This window comes from Thermobia domestica, chromosome 11, assembly GCF_964235325.1.
Source record: "Thermobia domestica chromosome 11, izTheDome1.hap1.1, whole genome shotgun sequence".
Classification (NCBI taxonomy): Eukaryota; Metazoa; Arthropoda; class Insecta; order Zygentoma; family Lepismatidae; genus Thermobia; species Thermobia domestica.
The window spans coordinates 240,835,565-240,857,612 of record NC_137464.1 but is presented as its reverse complement, the minus strand read 5'-3'; the positions used below and the strand labels follow the sequence as shown (position 1 = coordinate 240,857,612).

The 22,048-nt window shown below is 36.3% G+C and overlaps 1 protein-coding gene across 1 annotated transcript in view; it reads left to right on the top strand.

The window, feature by feature from the left end:
* LOC145665513 (G-protein coupled receptor GRL101-like) overlaps positions 1-22,048 on the top strand; it is a 455,441-nt gene that overhangs the window by 342,451 nt on the left and 90,942 nt on the right. Inside the window, exon 3 of the mRNA XM_081732819.1 lies at positions 19,621-19,737. Within this exon, the coding sequence (XP_081588945.1) occupies positions 19,621-19,737 (117 nt within the window). The remainder of the gene's footprint in view (positions 1-19,620; positions 19,738-22,048) is intronic.

Genomic DNA, 22,048 nt, shown 5'->3' with positions numbered 1-22,048 from the left:
TTTTAGCACGTTCACGAAGTGTCTTATTTTTGTTTTAAAAAGTTGTATTTTCTCCTTTTCAATGCGTTTTTGAGTCGATTAATTTTTTTTAAGTATGTTTAACTTCTCCATTTTTGATGTCCAAAATGCTTCTCGCAGAGGATTATTTTAAAAAATGGACGATAGTCTGGCTCAAGTCGAGCAATGCCTATATGTAAAGAATCACGACATAGCCAATGATTTTAACATCCATAACTAAACAGTGTTAAAATATATAGAGAAAGCTGACTATAAAAAATTTCTAACTCCTTGGTTATATGTAATCCATTTTACTTTGTAGACTAACTGATTGCCGCATATTTTAGGATAAGTAAATCATCATCATATGTTGGATTTTTCATCAGATGTTGCAGGAGTTATTTGATTTTTTTATAATTAAATAGTTATTTTTTAAAACATTTTATACGTAAAACCCTTCCGAGGAAACTGCTTATTTGATTAGTAAAAACTGAGTCAAAATATGATCAACAATTCTTGATATAATCGCGAACATACAAACGTACATGCATACGTACAAGTACATACAGGGAAATGAGAATCTCTTTTTTAAAGTCGGTTAAAAAATAAGGAAATTTCTAATATATCGTTACATTTCTTAAAAGATAATAAAGCCTGAAATTTTAGTAGAGCGGAGAGGGAGGATGTTAAGTTGGGGCAGACTTTACCAAGAATGAAAACGTAAGGTTCCGGAATTGTGACAGTGGGAATTCTTTAAGTGAAAAATTTAAAGGGATTTTTGCGATATATTTTCTGCTAAAAATTTTCACTATATCACAAATGACCGATGTCCAGAGTGGTATGAAGAGAACTTAGATCGGGAGTTATAATCTGTGAATCCCAGGTTATGTCACTACACTATCATTTAAAAAAAAAAAAACAGATTTTTCACTGTGAAAAGAAAAGAGGAAAACTTAGTTTTCATTCAATAATACCTGAAACTATATTTTCAGTAGGGTGAATTTTCGAGATATTCTGGGGGACGGTCCCCGGACCTGCCTCTATGAGTAAACCTGAGTGGTATTCTGAACCCCGAGACTCCATGGTTTCAACTGTGAGGGAACTCGAACACGGATTTTCAAAACTCGTAGTCTTTATTCTGTATTGATAAAGCGAACAATCCTCTCTCTTCCCTTTCTCTAATCTCAAATCAATGTATAGAAGTAAGTCTGATCTAAAAAAAAAAAACATAATATTTTATTAAAAGCGAAGTATTTTTTGCGAAATTTTATTTACAATGAGTGTTATGGTAGTTTGTCCAACATTGTTGATCTATTCCAACACCATGCAGTGGAGGCGGTTGAGATTTCTCAGAAAAACTACGCCATATTACACCAAAATCGAACGACTTCTGTTATTGCGAGTTCTCGCAAAACATACAGAGGGACAACTACTGAATGAGTCGAATGATAGAAGCTCGCTTCAATTTAGATTATTAAATGTTTATTGTATATCGATATGACATTTATATAGGCACTTCGCGAATGTACCTTGTGAGACGGGAATCGAAGGCGGATCTTCAGCTGAGTTGATGGCAGTACTACTTTTTCTTTACTTTTCACAGTCAGTTCTCTGAGCACCTGAATTTCCTTATAATTACGAAAGTACTGGCGGAACTCATCACTTCTAATTCAATAGATTTCGGGTTTTACGTTAAAAAATTCCCTTTTTTTTCATTTGCTAAATTTTTCTATCAAATATCCCGAAATTAAGGGAATTTCCCTCGATATATGAACACTCGTTTTGTAATATACACTAAGTATAAATCACACGCTACATTTGAGAAAAGAAACAAGTGAATCTCGTAATTGGTTTCCATAGCAACAACCGGCAATTCCCCAGCAACGTTTCTCGGCCATTTGACTGAAAGCAGAGCCAAATGGACTGTCGTATGGGCTTGGAAAGCATTCTGTTTATCTTCTGTTAACATAAGATTCTGAGATCACGAGAAAACCCACGTTTGTGTCTGACAACTGTTATGTGTGATTTCAGTTCTTCAAGGACAACAAGCACATTAGGAAGTGAAGAGCTGATAAGTACAAAGGTACGCGTTCATGTTCTGACTTGAATTCCAATTCGCTTCTTGGTGGTTTCCGACCCAGCGACGTGTTTAAGTTAGTCTTTTGTCATTAGAATGTTGAGCATCAGTTAGGAAAAATACCATTGTAGAGTTCCTAGAACGTCTTCGGCACATAAACATTGATAACCAAAGAATTCATTTATAAAACAATACAATTAGATTAGTATACATCAAAGATAATTATCCGTCTAAATCACCAGAATAGATGTACCATTAGTATGGTTTTGACTTACTATAGGATCTGCTACAAAATGTATTTTGTTTCAAGTCAATTCAATATTTCTTGCGAGAGCTTGAATTATTGAATTAATTTAGATTGGGGAGGATTAAATAAACTCTTTGTTTTTAAATCTCTAGTTATAATACTGTGGTTGTAAATAATAACAGTAGTTTTATACTATTACTCAGGGTTGCCAACCGTCCCGATTCTATCGGGACTGTGCCGATTTCTGACTTATTTGTCCCGCGTCCCGACCAAGCACTCGTCGGGACGCATATTGTCCCGATTTATCGATTTTCAAAGTTAATATTTTATTGGGTCATTTTTACAAAGGAATAACTTATTCATTTTCACGCACAGTTTTATGTATAAAATCCATTTAACAAATTTTTGTTTCGTTTATATTAAATAATTTACAGTTGTTTGGTTTGAATTTGTTGTATGATGGTAGCCAAAGAATAAGACTTGATGTTAGTGATATTTTTTGTCAGTAATTCCTTCACAATGTTATACATTCATTTGTGATAATAAAATCTATATAGTTTTCTGTCTAAACTTTGTTTATATTAAATAAATTGCAATTGTTTTGTTTTGAATTTGTTGCATACATTGCTTATACCTAATGATGAGCAGTAGGGTGGGAAAATAAAAAGAAATAATGTACCGAATTAATTCAGGTTTGTGTTATTCAACTGATTATTTACATTGTTTTCAACGCCTCGTCGTACGTGTGGTCATCTCCAGGGAGGAAGAAGGGGGCTCCAATACCAATTGTCCTGTCCCGATTTTTTTAAAGAAAAGTTGGTAATCCTGCTATTACTACCCCATTGAATGGAATCATTATAGCACGGGGATGGTCCATCGAGTCCAGACCATCCCTCAAAACTCAATATATATTGGCACACCATCTCAATGAAACTATATTTATTTACCAGAGAAATTATTGACATACCATGAAGATTTGATTTTACACTTCATCTGTACTCTTTCTCTTATAAAAGCAACCTAGTTCTATCCTTTTTGCCTGAAAATATAGGTAGAATTATTTTAGAATTACTTATTGTCTTTTCGAGTGCAGAATGATACCTAATCAATACTACTCAGTCGTAGTGGCCTGTAAAGCCTGTGACAAACATCTTGGCATTTCAGCTGAACGAATAAAACGCAAGCTCTGGCGCGATGTTGCCAAGTGGTAAAGGTTTGTGGCTATGGCTAAACAGACAAACTACAGCGCGACCAGGTGACAGGGGATAGACGTGGACAGTGTCGTATTTACGATTTTGTTTCGGGAGGGCTTTGCTAACTTTCGGGGGGGCTTAGCCTGGAAATGTGAAAATTCTGCAAGATATTTCATATACTTTACTATAGTAAGTAAGATTTAGGAGGGCTTCCGGAAGCCCCCCTCTAAATACGCCACTAGACGTGGGTATATACAAAATAAACGTGGCAATACCGCTGGCCTCTCATTTGCTAGCAGCATTTAAAGGGAACTTGGAGCGCCGCCTTCAAATGCCAAGATGTTTGACACGCCGTTTAGTATTGGATCCCTCTTTAAAGCTTCGTTCCCTCCCAAGAAAAACTTCTGGGTGCGCGCCTGGTATAGCATAGTACAGACCTGTTTCTTAACACTTTGAGTGCTGGATTCTGAAATGCAGGCTTTCCTAAAAATGCTGGTCAGTTTTTCTTTTTTTTCGCAACCTTTTAAAAATTTATATCTCAAAATCTAGAAAAGCTTAAATAATACAGCATGCACCGTTTGAAAGTTTAGAGTTTGCTCTTTATTCTGTATTCCAACTACAAAACCATTTACAAATAACATTTATATGTAGTGCAAGGAAAATGAATGCGAATTATGGGAATTATTATCTCAAGGTTAGTTACCTGACATGTCTGATATTTCTGTTGCTACATAGTATGGATCATTCTCACAATCGTTCAATAACTCTCCATCAAACAAATCACCATCAATGTCGCTCAATTCCGCTTCTAAACTGAAGCGTATTAAAGCGTCCGAGGGCTCTTTCTCGCCATTTTGGCGATCAAACAATAAGCACATGGTTTTTGAACCCTGGTGGTAACCAGTGTTCCCAGATCCGAAGATCAAATAGTAACAAGTTGTGCTTTAAGCAGGGTTGGCAAAAACCATGGTTGTTATTGAAAAAAACAAAAAAAACAGTTTTTTTTGTTTAAACCCGTTTTTTTGTTTAAATAATTTACTCTATGTATTTATATTAGATATGGGCAGAAATTAGTTTGTTTTGCCTTGGTGTTATTATGAAAAATAACAAGGTTATGCTGGAAGGGGTGACATTAGCTTAAAGCGGAATCCAAACCGCTTCGCGGCTTCATCCAAGAAAAATTGTTCATTTCGACACGAAACCGGGACTAATTGGTCACAAATGCGATTGCCGACTCACTCAGGAAAGATTCTTGATAAAAAAAAAAAAAAAAAAAAACGTTGTACTGATCTTTACATAGGCCTAGTTGTTAATATAATTGTCAAAAGTCATTTCAGAAGGACAAAAAGATAAAGAGTTATACAAGTAAAAAGATTTTACAATTATATATAAATCGGGAAACTCTCGCCTTAGCCATTGGGAAAATCCTGTTATTACTTTAAATGTATTTGTATATAAAATTTTAAGGTCAACGTATCATAATCACTACACTAAAACTGAGGTATTAAATTACAAATTTGGTATGTAGGTATCATTCAATAAATTAAAACAAAGTCGAATCCAAGCTGATGTTGGAAGTTACGTAGGTAGTTGATAAATTTTGAAAATTGCTATCAATATATTTAAGCAACCTTGGCTTCTTTATAAAACAACAGGCATTCAGGCTAGTAGAAATATATAATTTGGTTTCGTTTCATATGTTTAGGCTTAACATCCTTATGAAATACCAAGGTTATCACGGAGAAGACTTTCGCTTAAAGGGGCACCTCGAATCGCTACTTGGTTTACACTTGAAAGATGGGTTGTGGTTCGACCGAGAATTGAATACGGGACCCCTTGATTAAAAGGTGAAAAGTACATAAACGTAATGCAGATGGTTTCATATGTGGAGACGTCGCCATGAAGTTCACACGATTTAAAGCATTTTTCGTTTGTTTGTTTTTTTTTGTTTGTTTGTTTGGTTTAAACCAGTTGGCTTTTTTGAAAAAAAAAAACAGCTGGTTTAAACCAGCCAACCCTGGCTCTAAGAGTAGCGTATTTGAACTACTTGTAGCCCAAACATAAAAATGAATTATTTTGCAGCTATACACGTTTTACTAATCACATACATCGATTTATTAGAAGCACCTGAAGTTTGAAATACATAAGATGTCTGCGTCGGCAACGGTCAAGAGGCGACCATAGTTCAGACTGTTGGGGATGGTGTGAAACTCTATACTACATCAGGAGCAGTAGAACTACAGTATAGAATGAACTGGGTAGATGGTGATAGTATATAATGGTCAATCTTTCTGATTTTCAAGGAGACATGCTTGCTTAAGTCACTTTTGTAGGTTCTTAAATATACTTTACAGTATGACTTTTATAGTATGATTTTTCACTGATATTCCGCACTTCTTTCTCCAAATTCTTTGTCTGGGAGCCATGAATTTTGGAAGTCTTTATTGTAGCTCCACTTAGTCATTATAATAATATCGATAATAATATCGATAATATCGATAATTATCGATAATATCGATAATAATATCGGCAGTAGCACAATTAAATTTGCGATGTTAACATCTACGTAACTCTGTTTCGTCCTATGCATTCCTGAGACCAACACGGTCAGTGATACTGCAACAGCATAAACTCAACAAAAATATAGTGTTGTCAGATCTGGAGATTAAAAAGTACTGAAGCAAGAGTTAAATTAGTATCGAACATGTTTGTTTTACTAAAACTATTCTTCATTGTGAATAGAATATTCAGCAAACAAAAGCTTTATTGCATGGGCGGAGTTACGGGGTGCATGAGGGGCATAACCCCCCAACCTTTTGACAAAAAATAAAAATGCCACTTATAAGATCCTTCAATTCTCATTTGTGTTTACCGTGCCCCACCAACAGACAAATGGTCTGCCCCCCAGCAGACAATTTGCTAACTCCGCCCATGTTTTATTGTATCATATAAAACTAGTGATTTCATGTATGAAAATAAGAGAATAGCGTATTGTTAAGTTATAGCGTGCAAATAATTAAAAAGTAGCCCAAAAGTAGCGTGTCGCCCAATTTGAAATTGTGATAGCGAGGACACTGAAAAAGTCACCCAATCCGTTACTTGTAGTCCAATCTGGCAAACGCTCGTGGTAACAAGGTGTTAATTAGGATTTTCACGCCATCTATTGACGAAATTCCGAACTACGAAGTTCCAAGGATATTTCAAAACTGCTGACTCCGTATAATAAAGGAGCAAAATCGTTGAAATACATTTTGAATCACGTCACGTATAAATACGGAATCCATAGTCTATGAAAGATAGTCTACTCCGTAAAAATACGGAATTAACACTCAAATTTTTAGCTGAAAACTGAATCAGAATTTTGAAGAAAATTCTTACCACACCGGGTACTTTTCTTCTTTTTAAAAAATATGTTCTTTTCTTTTTTTAATTTACATTTGTCATTAAATGTAAATACTTACTTTTCATTCTGTCTAACTAATAAATAACTGGTGACCAGCAGTGTTATTTTAGATTTTGCTTCGGAGGACAAGACCGTCTATATTAACAAAACAAAAATGACCAATGCACCATACTTGTGTAACATTGTCTTCATCAGAGACATCAATATATGCCATTGAAATCGAAGAGAAATCCTGCTAATAATTCGATTATTCTTAAAATTTTCTTTTGTGACAGGAACGTCCCATTTAAATCCAAGGGAAACCTCGTAGATATTTACATTTGTCTTAAAATTTTAACTGTAACAGGAATATTCCATTGAAATACAAGGGAAATCCTGCGGATAATTCCATTATTCTTAAAGTTTCCGCTTCGACAGGCATATCCCATCAAATTCCAAGGGAAATCCTATGGACATTCTGTGAGCAGATTGTGGTATTTGGATTCATTTATTATCTAATATGGGTGCCTTTATCAGTAGCGAAAAAATAATTTCGGATATTAAACTAAAAGAATAAAGTATAAGAAACATACTGTACTAGTAAATAGAAAATATTCATACACATCACTCACTTGACACTAATTTTGCCAGAATTGATAAGTTCAGTTGTGTATGAAGCTTTGAATAGGTATCGACAAATGTAGGTCAACATTTTCATAGCTATCAACTGATCCAATTCTAGATTCAATGATTTGTCACTGAACAACCTGTTTGAAGCAAGATGTTTTCTATGCTTATTTAAATTAAATATTATAATTTTGTGATCTTGTTAAATGAATAATCCTTGAAAGTGCATATCAAAGTAATTGAGATATCTCGTACTGTTTAAGGACACAAAGTTTTTTACAAGGTTAAAATCTCACATTTGTGTACACGTCTCACATCCGTGTAACGTGGGTTCCTGTCACCACGGCATGGCGCGTCCTCAGGTTGCGGATAGAGGAGAAGGCCTCTAGATATAGAGGTTAGCTGCGAATATACTGAATAAGCAGTCGCGGACAGACGACTAGGAGTGGTCCTCCAGCTTGGGGGTTTGGGTAAGGCTAACACCCTCATCCTGTAAAAAAAGGTACTTGTTCAGAAACATTCACAAAAGCCTCGGACAAGGACTGATAACTTGGCACGACATCAGCAAAAGAAAATGGACATGAGATTTGGAACATGGAATATTAGAAGTCTTTATAGGGCAGGCGCGTTAAAATCTGTAACGAGTGAGTTAGAGAAATACAGGATGGACTTAGTAGGAGTTCAGGAAGTTAGGTGGGAAGGAAATGGATCTGAGACTTCCGGAAATTTTACGTTCTTTTACGGGGAAGGAAATAAAAATCACCAGTTAGGAACAGGGTTTTTCGTTCACAAACGAATATTACCAGCAATTAAACGGGTTGAATTTGTTACTGACAGACTTTCTTTCATTACTCTTAAGGGACGGTGGTGTGATATTATTGTTTTAAATGTACATGCTCCAACTGAAGATAAGGGTGACGATATAAAAGATAGTTTTTACGAAGAAGTGGAACGGATATTTGACAAACTCCCGCGATACCATATGAAGATTCTATTAGGGGATTTCAATGCAAAGGTAGGACGAGAGGATATTTTCAAACCGATTATAGGGAACGAAAGTTTGCATAAGGAAAGTAATGACAACGGTGTTAGACTCGTGAACTTTGCAACATCCAAAAACCTAATCGTGAAGAGTACAAAATTCCCACATCGCGACGTTCATAAATACACTTGGACATCACCAGACGGAAAAACACATAATCAAATTGATCACGTTTTAGTAGATAGAAGAAGACAATCTAGCATAATTGACGTCCGGTCGTTTAGAGGGGCTGATTGTGACACTGATCACTACCTGGTAGTAGCGATAATAAGAGAGAGATTATCGTTGAATAAAGGTAATATTCAATGTCCGAAAACGGAGAGATTTAATTTAAAGAAATTAGAAGAGAGCCAGGTAAGAGAGGAATACCAGATTGAAGTTTCGAATAGATTCGCGGTTTTAGAAGACTCGGAGTGCACTAGTGTTGAGGATACTTGGATTGAAATTAGAGATAGCATTAAAAGTTCAGCAATAGAAAAATTGGGACACGCGGAAATACGTAGGAACAAACCATGGTTCGACCAAGAATGCATTAAACTAGCAGAGAAGAGAAAACAGGCAAAATTACGGTGGCTACAATATCCGAATGAAACAACTATACAAAATTTCGCAGATATCAGGCGGGAAACTTCCAAAACTTTTAGAACAAAGAAACGGGATTTTTTGAAAGCTAAAATTAAGGAACTTGAAGATAATAGTAAAAATAAAAATATTCGGGACATGTATAAGGGGATCAGCGAATTTAAGAAAGGCTATCAACCTCGTGCTTATATATTAAAGAAATCTGACGGAACAGTTTTCACCGATACGGATAGCCTCTTAAATAGATGGAAAGATTTCTTTGACGATTTGCTGAACACGCAGTCAAAAACTAATGTGCGTGGAGAAAAGGAGATACACACCGCAGAACCGTATATTCCAGAACCCAATCGAATAGAAGTGGAAGCCGCTATAAAGAAATTGAAGAAACACAAATCTCCGGGTGTAGATGAAATTCCGGCTGAGTTAATTTTAGCTGGAGGCGAAAAATTGTGGAACAAGATACACAAACTCATTTTCCTTATCTGGAACAAGGAAGAATTGCCACAAGAGTGGAAAGAATCAATCATTGTTCCAATTCACAAGAAAGGCGACAAAACTGACTGTAATAATTATCGAGGCATCTCTCTTCTGTCAACATCCTATAAAATCCTTTCAAATATTCTGTTAGCAAGATTGACCCCATACGCAGATGAAATTATTGGAGATTATCAGTGCGGATTTAGACGAAATCGATCAACTATCGACCAAATATTTACCATTCGCCAAATACTCGAAAAGAAGTGGGAATACAATACCCCGGTATATCAACTATTTATTGATTTTAGAAAGGCTTACGACTCGGTTAGGAGAGAAACATTATACAACGTTCTTACAGAACTTGGAATACCGAGAAAGCTAATTAGATTAATTAAGATATGTTTAAGTGAATCCCAAAGTAAAGTCCGGGTAGGAAAATTTTTGTCCACGAGCTTCCACGTCGAAAATGGCCTGAAACAAGGAGATGCGTTGTCGCCATTATTATTTAACTTTGTTCTGGAATACGCCATAAGGAAAATCAAAGATAGCAACCAGGGCCTAGAGTTGAACGGCATTCACCAGGTTATGGCATATGCTGATGATGTAAATTTAATAGGGGATGATAGGAGAACAGTAGAAATAAATGCAGAGATCTTATTAAACGCTTGCAGGGACATGGGCTTAGAAGTAAATGCAGAGAAAACTAAATACATGGAAGTGCGTCGGGACCGTAATACGGCAAATTGTGGAGGCGTTAAAATATTAAATAATGCTTTTGATAAAGTGGATACTTTCAAATATTTAGGATCAATATTAACAGACGAAAATCATATTCACGAAGAAATTAAATGTCGACTAAAAGCAGGGAATTCGTGTTACTATTCGGTTCAAAATCTGTTGTCGTCGCGAATTCTATCGAGGAATTTGAAGCTTAAAATATATAAAACGATAATCATGCCTGTTGTTCTGTATGGTTGTGAAACATGGTCGCTTACTCTGAGGGAAGAACATAGACTGAAAGTATTTGAGAACAGGATCCTGAGAAGAATATTCGGACCCAAGAGGAACGAGAATGGGGAATGGCGGAAGCTTCATAACGAGGAGTTACATAGTTTATACGGTTTACCCAACATTGTTAGGGTCGTGAAGTGTAGGAGGCTTAGGTGGGCGGGTCATGTAGCTAGAATGGAAGAAAGTAGAAACGCTTTCAAAGTCTTGACTGGTAGACCCATAGGAAAACGACCATTAGGAAGACCTAGGCGCAGATGGGAGGACAATATTAAGATGGATCTCGCAGAGATAGGAATACAAAGTAGAAACTGGATGCAATTAGCTAAGGATAGAAGTCATTGGAGAGCTTTTGTGAACGCGGCACTGAACCTCCGGGTTCCATAGGCCATAGAGTTAGTTAGTTAGTTAGTTAGTTAGTTAGTTAGTTAAAATCTCACATTAAACATCTTAACCTTTAAACTCCTATTGACGCACATCTACGTCATGGCTTTAAACCTTCATAGCTCAGCCCTAATTAAGGCATGAAGAAAATTTTGGTATCAATGTTTTCGTGAAGGGTATCAATGCATTCCAAGGACATGCATTTTATGTATGTGGAGAGTGCCACGGTAGAGAGGAGGAAAGGTAAAATTCGTGTTTTTTTTTTTTTTTTTGTTTCTTTCATCAGTTTTTTTGGGGGGCATCCTCCACCACCCCTTGGGGGTACAGTCATAAAAATTGGTATGCGAAACAATAAAGTACTCCACTATACGCTAATACCCCGCAAAAGTGCTTCTTGGCTATGTGTGTGGAATAGAGGATGTTTAAATTTGACCAATTTTGGGTTGCCAGGACCTCACAAATTCTATTTTTTCCTGTGTTTTCGGATTTTCCTCTTTCTTCTCCATCTTCTTCTACGAATAAAGCGGGAATTGCAGAAGTGTTACCTCGCTGGATTTTTGTGATCCATAAGCTTTCCAACGATGTATGAATCATGACTCAGTGATTATTAGGGGGGGTCACTACGGCTGACAACGTGAAGGTCTTCAACCGCCCTTGAAAAATGATACACATGGCGTTTTTTTATTAGAAATTTGGTTCTGAATTTTTTTCTCGCTTTGTATTGCAGCTGGCTACCATGTTTCCACATTATTGTCACAAGTATGTTGCCTACACATGAGCTTCATTTTGTCAGCGTAAGGTAATTGTAAGGGTTGCCAGGGTCTCCCAAATTCTAATTTTTAAATATTTTTCCGGATTTTTTTTTCCTATTTCTTCTTCTGCAAATAAAACGGGAATTGCACAAGTGTTACCTCTTTGGAATTTGTGTTCTATAAGCTTTCCAACGATGTATGAATCATGATTGTGTGATAATTACGGGGGTCACTAGGGCTACTAACGTGAGAGCAAGGGCGCCCATCAGGGGGAGCAAGGTGGGGCACTTGCCTCCCCCTTTAGAGGAAATTGTACTTCGGAAGATCGAAAACCCAATAGGTTTTTTTTAGAATAGTTACCGTAAAATTTGAGACTACATTTGAAATGTCGCTTATAGTTGCCCCCTCTTGGAAACCACAACATGGGCGCCCTTGCGTGAGAGTCTACGATTTCGTTGAAATTCCTGTCCGGCGTTAAAAAATTAGTGAAACTCCTCTTTATGATGCATACTTCTTTTACATCAACCGCCTATTTAGCAAATAAAAAAATAAAATCAGGAATAACATCCCAGCAATTCGTTAAATCGTGGTTATACTGTAAATTGCTTTAGGTTTTACTCTTTGACTAGGTATTCGTCATCTGCAAAAGTCTGAATTTTAAACTGTAATTTTAAAGAAAATCAAATTTGTTTGCATTTTCACAGTGCAAAAGCTTTGTCAGAGGCAAATCTGTGTTATCAGAGGCAAAGATTACCGAAGGACACAACACAGATCCTATACACCCAAATGTTTAAAGCTCATTTGTACAACCAATGTGATTGTTCCGCCATTTCGTGACAGAATAATTCGAACGTAATCATCTCGTTACTCTTTTGTTACGATGGATGCAATTTGATGTGGCAATTTTGGTGCCACCTATCGAGAGTTTTTTTTTATTTTCCTTTTAAATCCTCTCTCTTTCTCACTCGCTATGTGTATGTGTGTGTGTTATAACAGTTTCTGTCCAGAAATTACAAAACATGTAAAACGGAAGTTATTAACCATTTTTTTTTATTTACATAGTTGTGTGTGTATGTATGGCAATGATCAAACGTTAAATCAGGATGTTACCAAAGAGCTTTAATAGGATTTAACAAAATCGATTTATGTGGATCGATTTCATTTTTTTTTTTTTCTAAATCAGTAACAGCGATGAGTTTCAATAAGCCATTTCATACGTAATATCGTCCTCCTACATTTCCTTTTATGTGTTATTTCCTAAAACCTTAAAACGAAAAAAACAAAATTAATTCTGCACTATTAGTTTTTCAATTGAGGGTAACGCGGGATTCATCAAATGAAAGTACAAATACACATGCAAACAAAAATTTTATGTTTCACATCCGAGTGGTCATACTTCCATTCATGAACACGCACAGAAGGCTACCATATATAAATATAAAACCATTTGAGATTTGTTGTTTGTTTGTTTGTTTGTTAATTGAAATCTAGCGTCCCTGTTCATCACCCAAGCTACATACATATGTTCATCACCCAAGCTGTATATGAGACCTAAATCTATACCGTTCACGGTAAACCTTAACCACCGTAATGCGTTCAGTGTTCTTCCATCCTGGGCCACGTACACAAAATTATTCTTGCTAGCCAGTATATATTCAAAATGGCAATCTTTTTCTACTTTTATTCTTCTGTTTTATAAATCCCTTATAGAGGGAAGTTCTCGTGCTCTGTATCATTTTAAGAGTACCAGACCGAAATTTACGATTGAATATCGGTGTTACTTGTTCGGTTAAACCAACGATCACCATGTTTGTATGTCATCTGTCAGTTCAAGGGAAACTATCTGCACCATTCGGTAGAAAAAATACTTACAATGGTACATTCGCGAAGTGTCCCCTCGGGATTCGTGTAAAATTGATTCACATGCTAAGTTCTTCGCGGTCCAGTGCGTATTGTACTAATTATATCGGCCCATACCGGTAAATTACATATTTATGAGCCTTCATTTATGTCCGGAATTCAATCATAAATTGCTATAACGCTCGGACACAAATCGCTTTTAGTTTCTTTAGGTATAACTGGACATGAATGTGGGCGTATGCAAAAGAGTTTGGATCAAGTACTGCTTCTCTGACACATGTTACACACTCCAACCGCTATCTTGGATCCACCATATTGGATTCAAATGGGAGTAGGTGCAAGTGACACGCCAAATTCATGTACAATTTTCTCGAAAATTCACTGGTACCGTATCTTGTACTATTTTCAAAGTATTGAATGTTAAATGTCAGGCACTCCACGAATATTGAACCAAATAGAAAGTTGTGCAGAGCAGGGCAGGGCAGAAAGTTGTGTTATGCGGTGTTTCACGTGTGTATGTGTACCCCTTTTACGTGAATTATCGTTGACAATATATTCTCTGAAAGCACATACATACGGGCACAGTCAATACGGAAATAGTAGTCTTCACCCAAATCTTGCTGTGTTTGGATTTACGGTAGACATTTTAGACATTCATTCAGTGTGTTTACTGAAAGCACAATACACACGGCGCTCTGCACAACTTTCTATTTGGTTCAATATTCGCGAAGTGCCTGACATTTAACATACAACACCTTGAAAATAGTACAAGATACGACAAATTTCACTACACCAGTGAATTTCTGAAGAAAATTCTACATGAAGCATTGGAAATAAGGCTAAAAGCATTGGAAATAAGGCTAAAAGCATTGGAATTAAGTCCAAAAGTATTGAGATAAGGTTAAAAGCATTCGAAGTAAAATGAAAAGCAGTGGGAATAAAACTAGAAGTAATGGAAGTGAGACTAAAAGCATTGGAGTGGATGTAATGTTTTACCCATAAAAACAAACTTTAGCCCACAACCATAGCAAGAGCACCCAATGCTTTTAGCTTTTGTCCCATTCCTTTATCTTATTCCAGAAAAAATGTCCTTTTGGTGGATTTTTATAAAACTATTACTTTTTCAAAAAGTTTTCTTGCATGTGTTTTTCTTTATTTATTTATTTATTTAAACTTCTGATGAACATGATTTGTTCACAAAGTAATAGAAAAAAAGCTCATCATATTCATGAACTTAAACACGTAATCGAGAAACAAAATAAAAACTTTTTTTATTACATACATATATCCACAAAGCAAAATAATCCAAGATTTAATTACAAAATTCAACAAGCTCTAATAGCCTTTATGAAATCTAAAGAGAACATTTCAGTGAATTTGGTGTTTAAAAAAAAAGAAAAGAAAAAAGAAGAAGAAGAGGAAACTGTAGGTTAATAAATATTCTTCAGTCTCCATTTCAATATTTTTTCATAGATCTGGTTTTCAAACTCATCAATACATTATGTAATTGTCAATTATTTTTCCGTCTCTTTGAATACTTTCTCGAACCATGAAAACAATTACTTTTTACTTCAATATAAAACTGCAGTCTTTTTTCGTCCTTCACACGCACACACATATATATAAATATATACATACTCTTCCCATACATATATAGTATACATATATGCACAATTCGCCTGTAATTAATTGCTTCTTCTATTACTAATTCTTTAACGATATAAACTTTCCCGTTTTGTTTGTTTCCTGCTTTGTTTCCGAAAATACACTTTATTCTTCCTTTTCCTTCTTGTTTTGTATTTTGCAAAAAAAAAATAAAATATATAATAGCTTATTTCCAGCATGATATTATCTGATCAGAAAACAATATACATTTTCCCGGAGGGAATTCCCCGATGCACATATAAATATTAAAAGGTCAATTGAATTCAATAGTACATATATGAATATATATATATATACATACCCCAGGAGTAAGTAAATAATCTCGCTAAATGATTGCATTATCAAAATTTATTTGTTATGATTACCCATTTCATAATGTTGATCCCCTATAGCAAACTTTACTCATACTAATGACACTATTAATTGAACGATTGTTAAATATATACTCAGACACACTCATAGAAATAGAGATAGAGAGATAGAAAAGTGTTTAGTCTCATATCGACATACAATCAGTTTTTTCCACTGTAATATGCTACAGGTATGATACCAGAATATATGTATTTGGTATAAATCAGATAAACAGAGTTTCAAATGGTTTAATACCTGGTATTTGATAGCAGACCAAAACCATAAATTCACGAAGAAATTAAATGCCGACTGAAAGCAAGGAATTCGTGTTACTATTCAGTTCAAAATCTTTTGTAGTCCTCAATTCCGTCGAAGAATTTGAAGCTTAAAATATATAAAACGATAAACATATCTTTTGTTCTGTATGGTTGCGAAACATTGTCACTTAAGCGTAGGGAAGAACACAGACTGAAAGTGTTTGAGAACAAGATCCTGAGATGAATATTCGGACTCAACTAAATATTGTTAGGGTCATCAAATCTATGAGGCTCAAGTGAGCAGGTCATGTAACCAGAATGGAAAAAAGTAGGAACGCTTTCAAAGTTTTAACTGGATTTCCAATTGGAAAATGACAATTAGGAAGACCTAGGCGCAGTTGAGTACAATATTAAGATGGTCTCGAAGAAATAGGAATGCAAAGTAGAAATTGGTACCGGTTGGCTAAGGGCAGAAGTCAATAGAGAGCTTTTGTGAACGCGGCATTGAACCTTCGGGTTCCATAGGCCATAAAGTTAGTTATAGTCCGCGTCACCCAAATTGGCGTTTGGCATTAGCCAATAAGCTCTCAGTGCGATGTTAACCTTCAGGGAGGGATCTAGTCATACATAATTGATTTTGTTCTTATTTGTGGACAATTATGAATGATTAGATTCATCCCTGAAGGTTTCGTAACAGCGCACTGCGAGCTTATTGGCTGATGCCACACGCCAATTCGGATGACGCGGACTATAGTTAGTTAGTACCTGGTGTAACATCATTTCCCAACCTTTCTGATGTCGCGGACTCCTTGTGGTGACTGTTAATACCCCGCTACCACCCATGAAATCAAAAATGATATTTTAAGATATATTTACATATAAAAATCTAATGATAAATTATAATTTTACAACATTGTATGTGCCATTTACAACAATGCAGTACTGCAATAAATGTAGAAATTCGTATGAATTCAAAACTTGACTAATATGGTGGATGATGTATCTTTCAGTCTAGGTTGGTAATTAGTTATTTTTTGTTATTGTTTGGTGTTCTATTCTTCTCGATTAGTTCAAACCGAGGTAATATACATTACAAATATTCCAAGTATGAGGAAAGTAATAAGATAAGCTTAAAGAAAATAAAATGACTTGAAGACCACCTTTCAATCTCTCCCGCCTCCTGGGGTCCGTTTACCACATGTTTGAAAATACTGTAGTACAGTGTAATTTGAATAAATGCTGAATTGACTACTTCAATGCTTGTATATACAAATATGGCTGCAAATATATACAAATATGACTTTGCATATAATATGTATAGTGTAATGTTTGTCGACACGAGTGCCCTTCTTGACACGGCACCTATCTAGTTGATAGTCCATTTTCTCCCATGCTCGAATCAACATGTCGGGTGTAACGGCAGCAAAATCTTCTGTGATCCGCTCTCGCATCTCTGTCATATCTCGGTCTTTGAAAATCCTTAACATGCTCAATGATTCGCAGAGGGTGTTCTGAACCCAAGATTCGAACATTATGCCTATTGACTTTCCCGTTGGTATGGAAGGTCGCCTCATCACTAAAGATTACCCAGTCCCTAAAATCATCATTTTCCAGGAATCCCAACATGTCTACACTGAAATCAGTGCGAAGTCTTTGTCGTCTTCAATGAGTGCCTTCACAAGTTGCAGCTTGTAAGCATTGAATTTCAAACATTTTTTAAGAACATCCCAGACTGTTGGGCGGAGCAGTCTTAACTCAGGCCCGCTTTCCGAACTGACTTCGTGGGGCTGTGTTGGAAGGATTGTCGAACTCTATCCACTGTCTCCTCTGAATGCGAAGTATGGCCAGTGCTTTTGTCTTTACATAGGTAATCTGTCTCCAGGAGTTGTGTATACTAATCTTTAATGGAGTTCTCATCAGGTGAATCCACCCTAAACTGTCGCCGAAAGTTGCGCGTTGAACTGTGATAGCAATGTTGTCTTTGCGTATTCCACAGCACAAAATGCTTTTTGTTGTGTGTGGGCGCCATCTTGAAAAAGTGTGTTTCTTGGGAATGGCAGATATTTCAATCAAAATTTGGAGTATCTAATATCAATCCTTGTCACTGACACCTCTTTCCACACACTGGTCACCCATAAAAAATAAAGAAAAGAGTAAAATCTTTTCAGTCACCCTATATACTAGTGAAAAACGTGAAACTTTTTTATACCGTTGCCACTATCCCTCCATGCCCAAGAAAACCTGAAATAACTCCACTGAATACTACTATCGTCCTTGTTGTCCTTGCTGTTCAGTATGGTTCATTATTTAGTATTGTTAGAAAAGTGTTCATTCTTTTATTATTTATTATAGATTTAACTTCCTTTGCCATCGCTGATACTACATGGGGCATGGACCCATAGTTCGACCCAAATCACATGAGCTTCATGCGTAAGTTCTCCCAGACGTCTCAATTCATACGGTATAGTTCCCCATTTATATAATCTGTGCCACCAGAAATTGTTCGAAACTCTAAATATCCCGGTTTTCCTCTAAAACATAAATTAGTATTATTTGTGCGATATTTCCCCAAAAATCACGCATTTATTAAGTCGCTGATCCAATAGGAATAATCTATTCTTTCTCACTCATTTTTGATGACGTTTAATTAATTCTGATCTTTGATTAGTATTAGGAATTAGATTTCTAGAGTTTCGGCATCTATGGTCATGTTAGCCCGTCACGTGTGAGGGATGACGTCACTCGGCGGTCACACTATTAGGGGAAAGGGAAGAAACAAAGGATTGGGAAAGGAAAGAAACTGCCTGGGATCTATATGTTTCGTACCATTTGGCATTTGCCTGGTGTAAATGAGGGAAACCAAGAAAATTTCACTCAGGTTGGCTGGCCTGAAAAAAGTTTTCACACTTTTTCGACAGAATGTCCCCGCCAGGAATCGAACTCGGTACCGCTCGCACCATAGGCGAGAGCGTCCGCTACTACACTAAGTAGTGTCACATTAAGCAAGAAGCAAGTGTATAGCTATCGCAATGTCTTTATAGGTAGAGTCAAATGATGGACCAGGTGACTTTTCCCCTTCATCAAGCTTTATTACAAAGTATAATAAATACAAGTGTCTCTAATTCAATGTCTCTTTCTCAATGACCAGTGAAGGAATATTAAATGTTTTGCCGGGTGCCCCTTCCACTCATGGCAGTTTCCAGAACACTTTGGCAGGTTGTAGGTTAGGTTTGGATTATAAATTTAAGATGGGATCCCTAGTCCAGTGCGACATAGGGTAAGGAAGAGGTGCTCCTAGTCCACAGCGACATAGGAAGGTAAAGGTTATGCGATTAGTTGGTCGACTGATGCTGGGTCCCTCGGTGATCCGCCTTTTATCTGTCCTCTTCGGGTCTTTCCGTGAGGTCCGTCTTCTTTCGGCGTTCCTCGGAGATTTTCGTGTCGGCTTCTGGTCTGCTATGCTGTTTTCAAACAATAGCATGTGTTGTGTTGACATGTGCTCTTGCCATGATGTGGGGATCCTTGCACTATAATTATACTATAAATTTTCATAAAGTGTCCTGGATTTCTCAATTAGAAAACCGGGAGCCCTAGTCATGTGGGAATTGAATTTGTATCTTACACATTAGATATATTTAAGAATTTGTTTTAGAAATCACAAAAAAACTCCTTAACGTTTCCTTGTTATTAGCTTTATCTTTCTTTTTCTTTTCTTTCAGAGTCATATGTGTGTCCCACAACACATGTGAAGTGCAACAACTTCTTCTGTGTCCCAGTAGATGCAGTCTGCAATTTTATAGACGATTGTGGCGATGGTTCGGACGAAAGTACATGCGGTAAGTAACTACCTTTTTTATTCCTCAAAATGTAGACAGAAATGAATTCAGAGGGGAGCTCTTAGGGATCTTCCAGAGCAAATAATCTCTCTGCGTACATCTTGTTTTAAAAAAAATCCTGGCGACATTTTTTTTATAAGTCCTGCACTTTTACTACGATTGGAATTAAATGAAACAAACACTGATTTTCTTTGTCCAACTCAGGTATTTAGAACCAACATATTAGAATTTTCTATTTACGACTGCCACAATATCACTTTCTAAAGCAAGGTAGTGGCTAAGATTTTTTTTTGCATAATACTGTACATTTTTTATTAAACATGGTGATACAAAAGTACAGTGTTGCCAACTGTATGGATATATCCCTAATCGTACGGACATTTAGACATTTTTGTTAACCGTAGGGACGTAGGGACCAGTGACGACACTAGAGGGGGGCAAGGGGATGGGCGGCTGCCAATGACATCGTCCGCCCCTCGACTGCCCCCCATAACAGATCCGTAGCCAGGATTATTTAATTGGGGGCCTACTAAACTTTTTCATAATATAATTATTGTAATTATATATATGCAGTAGTAACTTTGATAGTAAATGCAGAGAAAACTAAATACATAGAAGTTCGTTGGGATCGTAATACTGTATATTATGGATGCAATAAAATATGAAATAATATTTTCGATAGAGTGGATGCTTTCAATATGTAGGGTCAATATTAACAGATTAAAACCATAAGAAATTAAATGTAGACTAAGGGGTCGTTCACATATTACGCGATCCTATTTTGACCAGTTTTTACCCCCCTCCCCCTCTTCCCCTTGACACACTTCGTAACAAAAGCGGAACCCCTCCCCTTTGATATCTAACACTTTGATTTTTGTCTTTTCACCAATTTTGCTTATTTTGCGGGTTATTACACAAAGAAAACTATGTTTAATGGTAGAACGTTTTATTACAAAATGCTTGTATTCTGAATATATTTGTACTGCTTTTCGACAACAAATCAAAGTATTAGAAAATGGTAGTACCGTAATAATATTTTAATCCCATAAAGTTCTTTAATTAACCGGTTTTAATTCTTCGAATTTGCATACTGTCGTGTTCCCAAGGAGTTCGCACCCATCCTTTTAGGTCGCCGATGATTGGCAAAAGAAAACACTGTTGAAAAACACGGGTGAAACAGGATCTAAATAAGTGACATCGACCTCATTTTCCGGGATCTACGATGCTTCATGTATTTGAAGTTCGCGAGTGTCCACGATGCAAAGACATTCTCTTATTTGTCGAGTACAGGTTTGAAGTGACTACATACGTGAAGGAGCAGGGACATCTTTGGAAACAAGCTTTCGAGCATCTTCTTTGGACCTTGGACTTCAGTTTACCATTTTTTAAATTCTTTTGTCCTAAATCAGTGCCACAATCCACATAAACTCGATTTCGCCAGAAATATTCAAATCAAAAAATAAAAACTTCAGTACGAGATGAATATCCGATGAATTAGGTTTTTGATATCTTATTTTGCTCCAAATCGTGGATCGTTTCGTCGCGGAAAATACTATTTCATGAAAAAACGTTTCTTCTGTTTCACATGCGAAACCCCTTATAGGAATAGAGTTCAAATCAAATCATATCAAAATCAAAAGTTTTAAATAATATTCTCAGAAATAGCGATACGAGTTTGAACGTGATGGCATTTTCAAGCGGTTGTTACGATCACTAACAACTAACTCCAAAAAAGGTGTGTATCGTAAATGCAATGCTGCGATAGCCACAAAATGGAGTTTTATTGTATTGTAATACAAGAAGTGTTAGTCACCAGTCGTGCTGATGTTTAATAGCATCTTCGAATCGCTTCATAATAGCATGATTCAATTTATATACGCTCTATGTTCGCAATTTCCCGTAACAATGGAAATAATTATTTATAAAAAAAGAATTGAAACAGGGTCGCTTATTGTCAGGAAAGAACGCAGACCGAAAATATTTGAGAATAAAATCTTGAGACGAATATTCGGATCCAAGAGGAACCGAAATAAAGAATGGCGGAAACTTGATAACGAGGAACTGCATAATTTATACCGTTTACTAAACATTGTTTGGGTCATCAAGTCTAGGAGGCTGAGGTGGACAAATCATGTAGCCAGAATGGAAGAAAGTAGGAACGCTTTCAATTTTTTAACCGGAAGTCCAATCGAAAAAACGACCAGTAGGAAGACCTAGGCGCAGATGGGAGAATAATATTAAGATGGATCTCGCAGAAATAGGAGTACAATGTAGAAATTGGATCCAGTTGGCTAAGAACAGAAGTCAATGG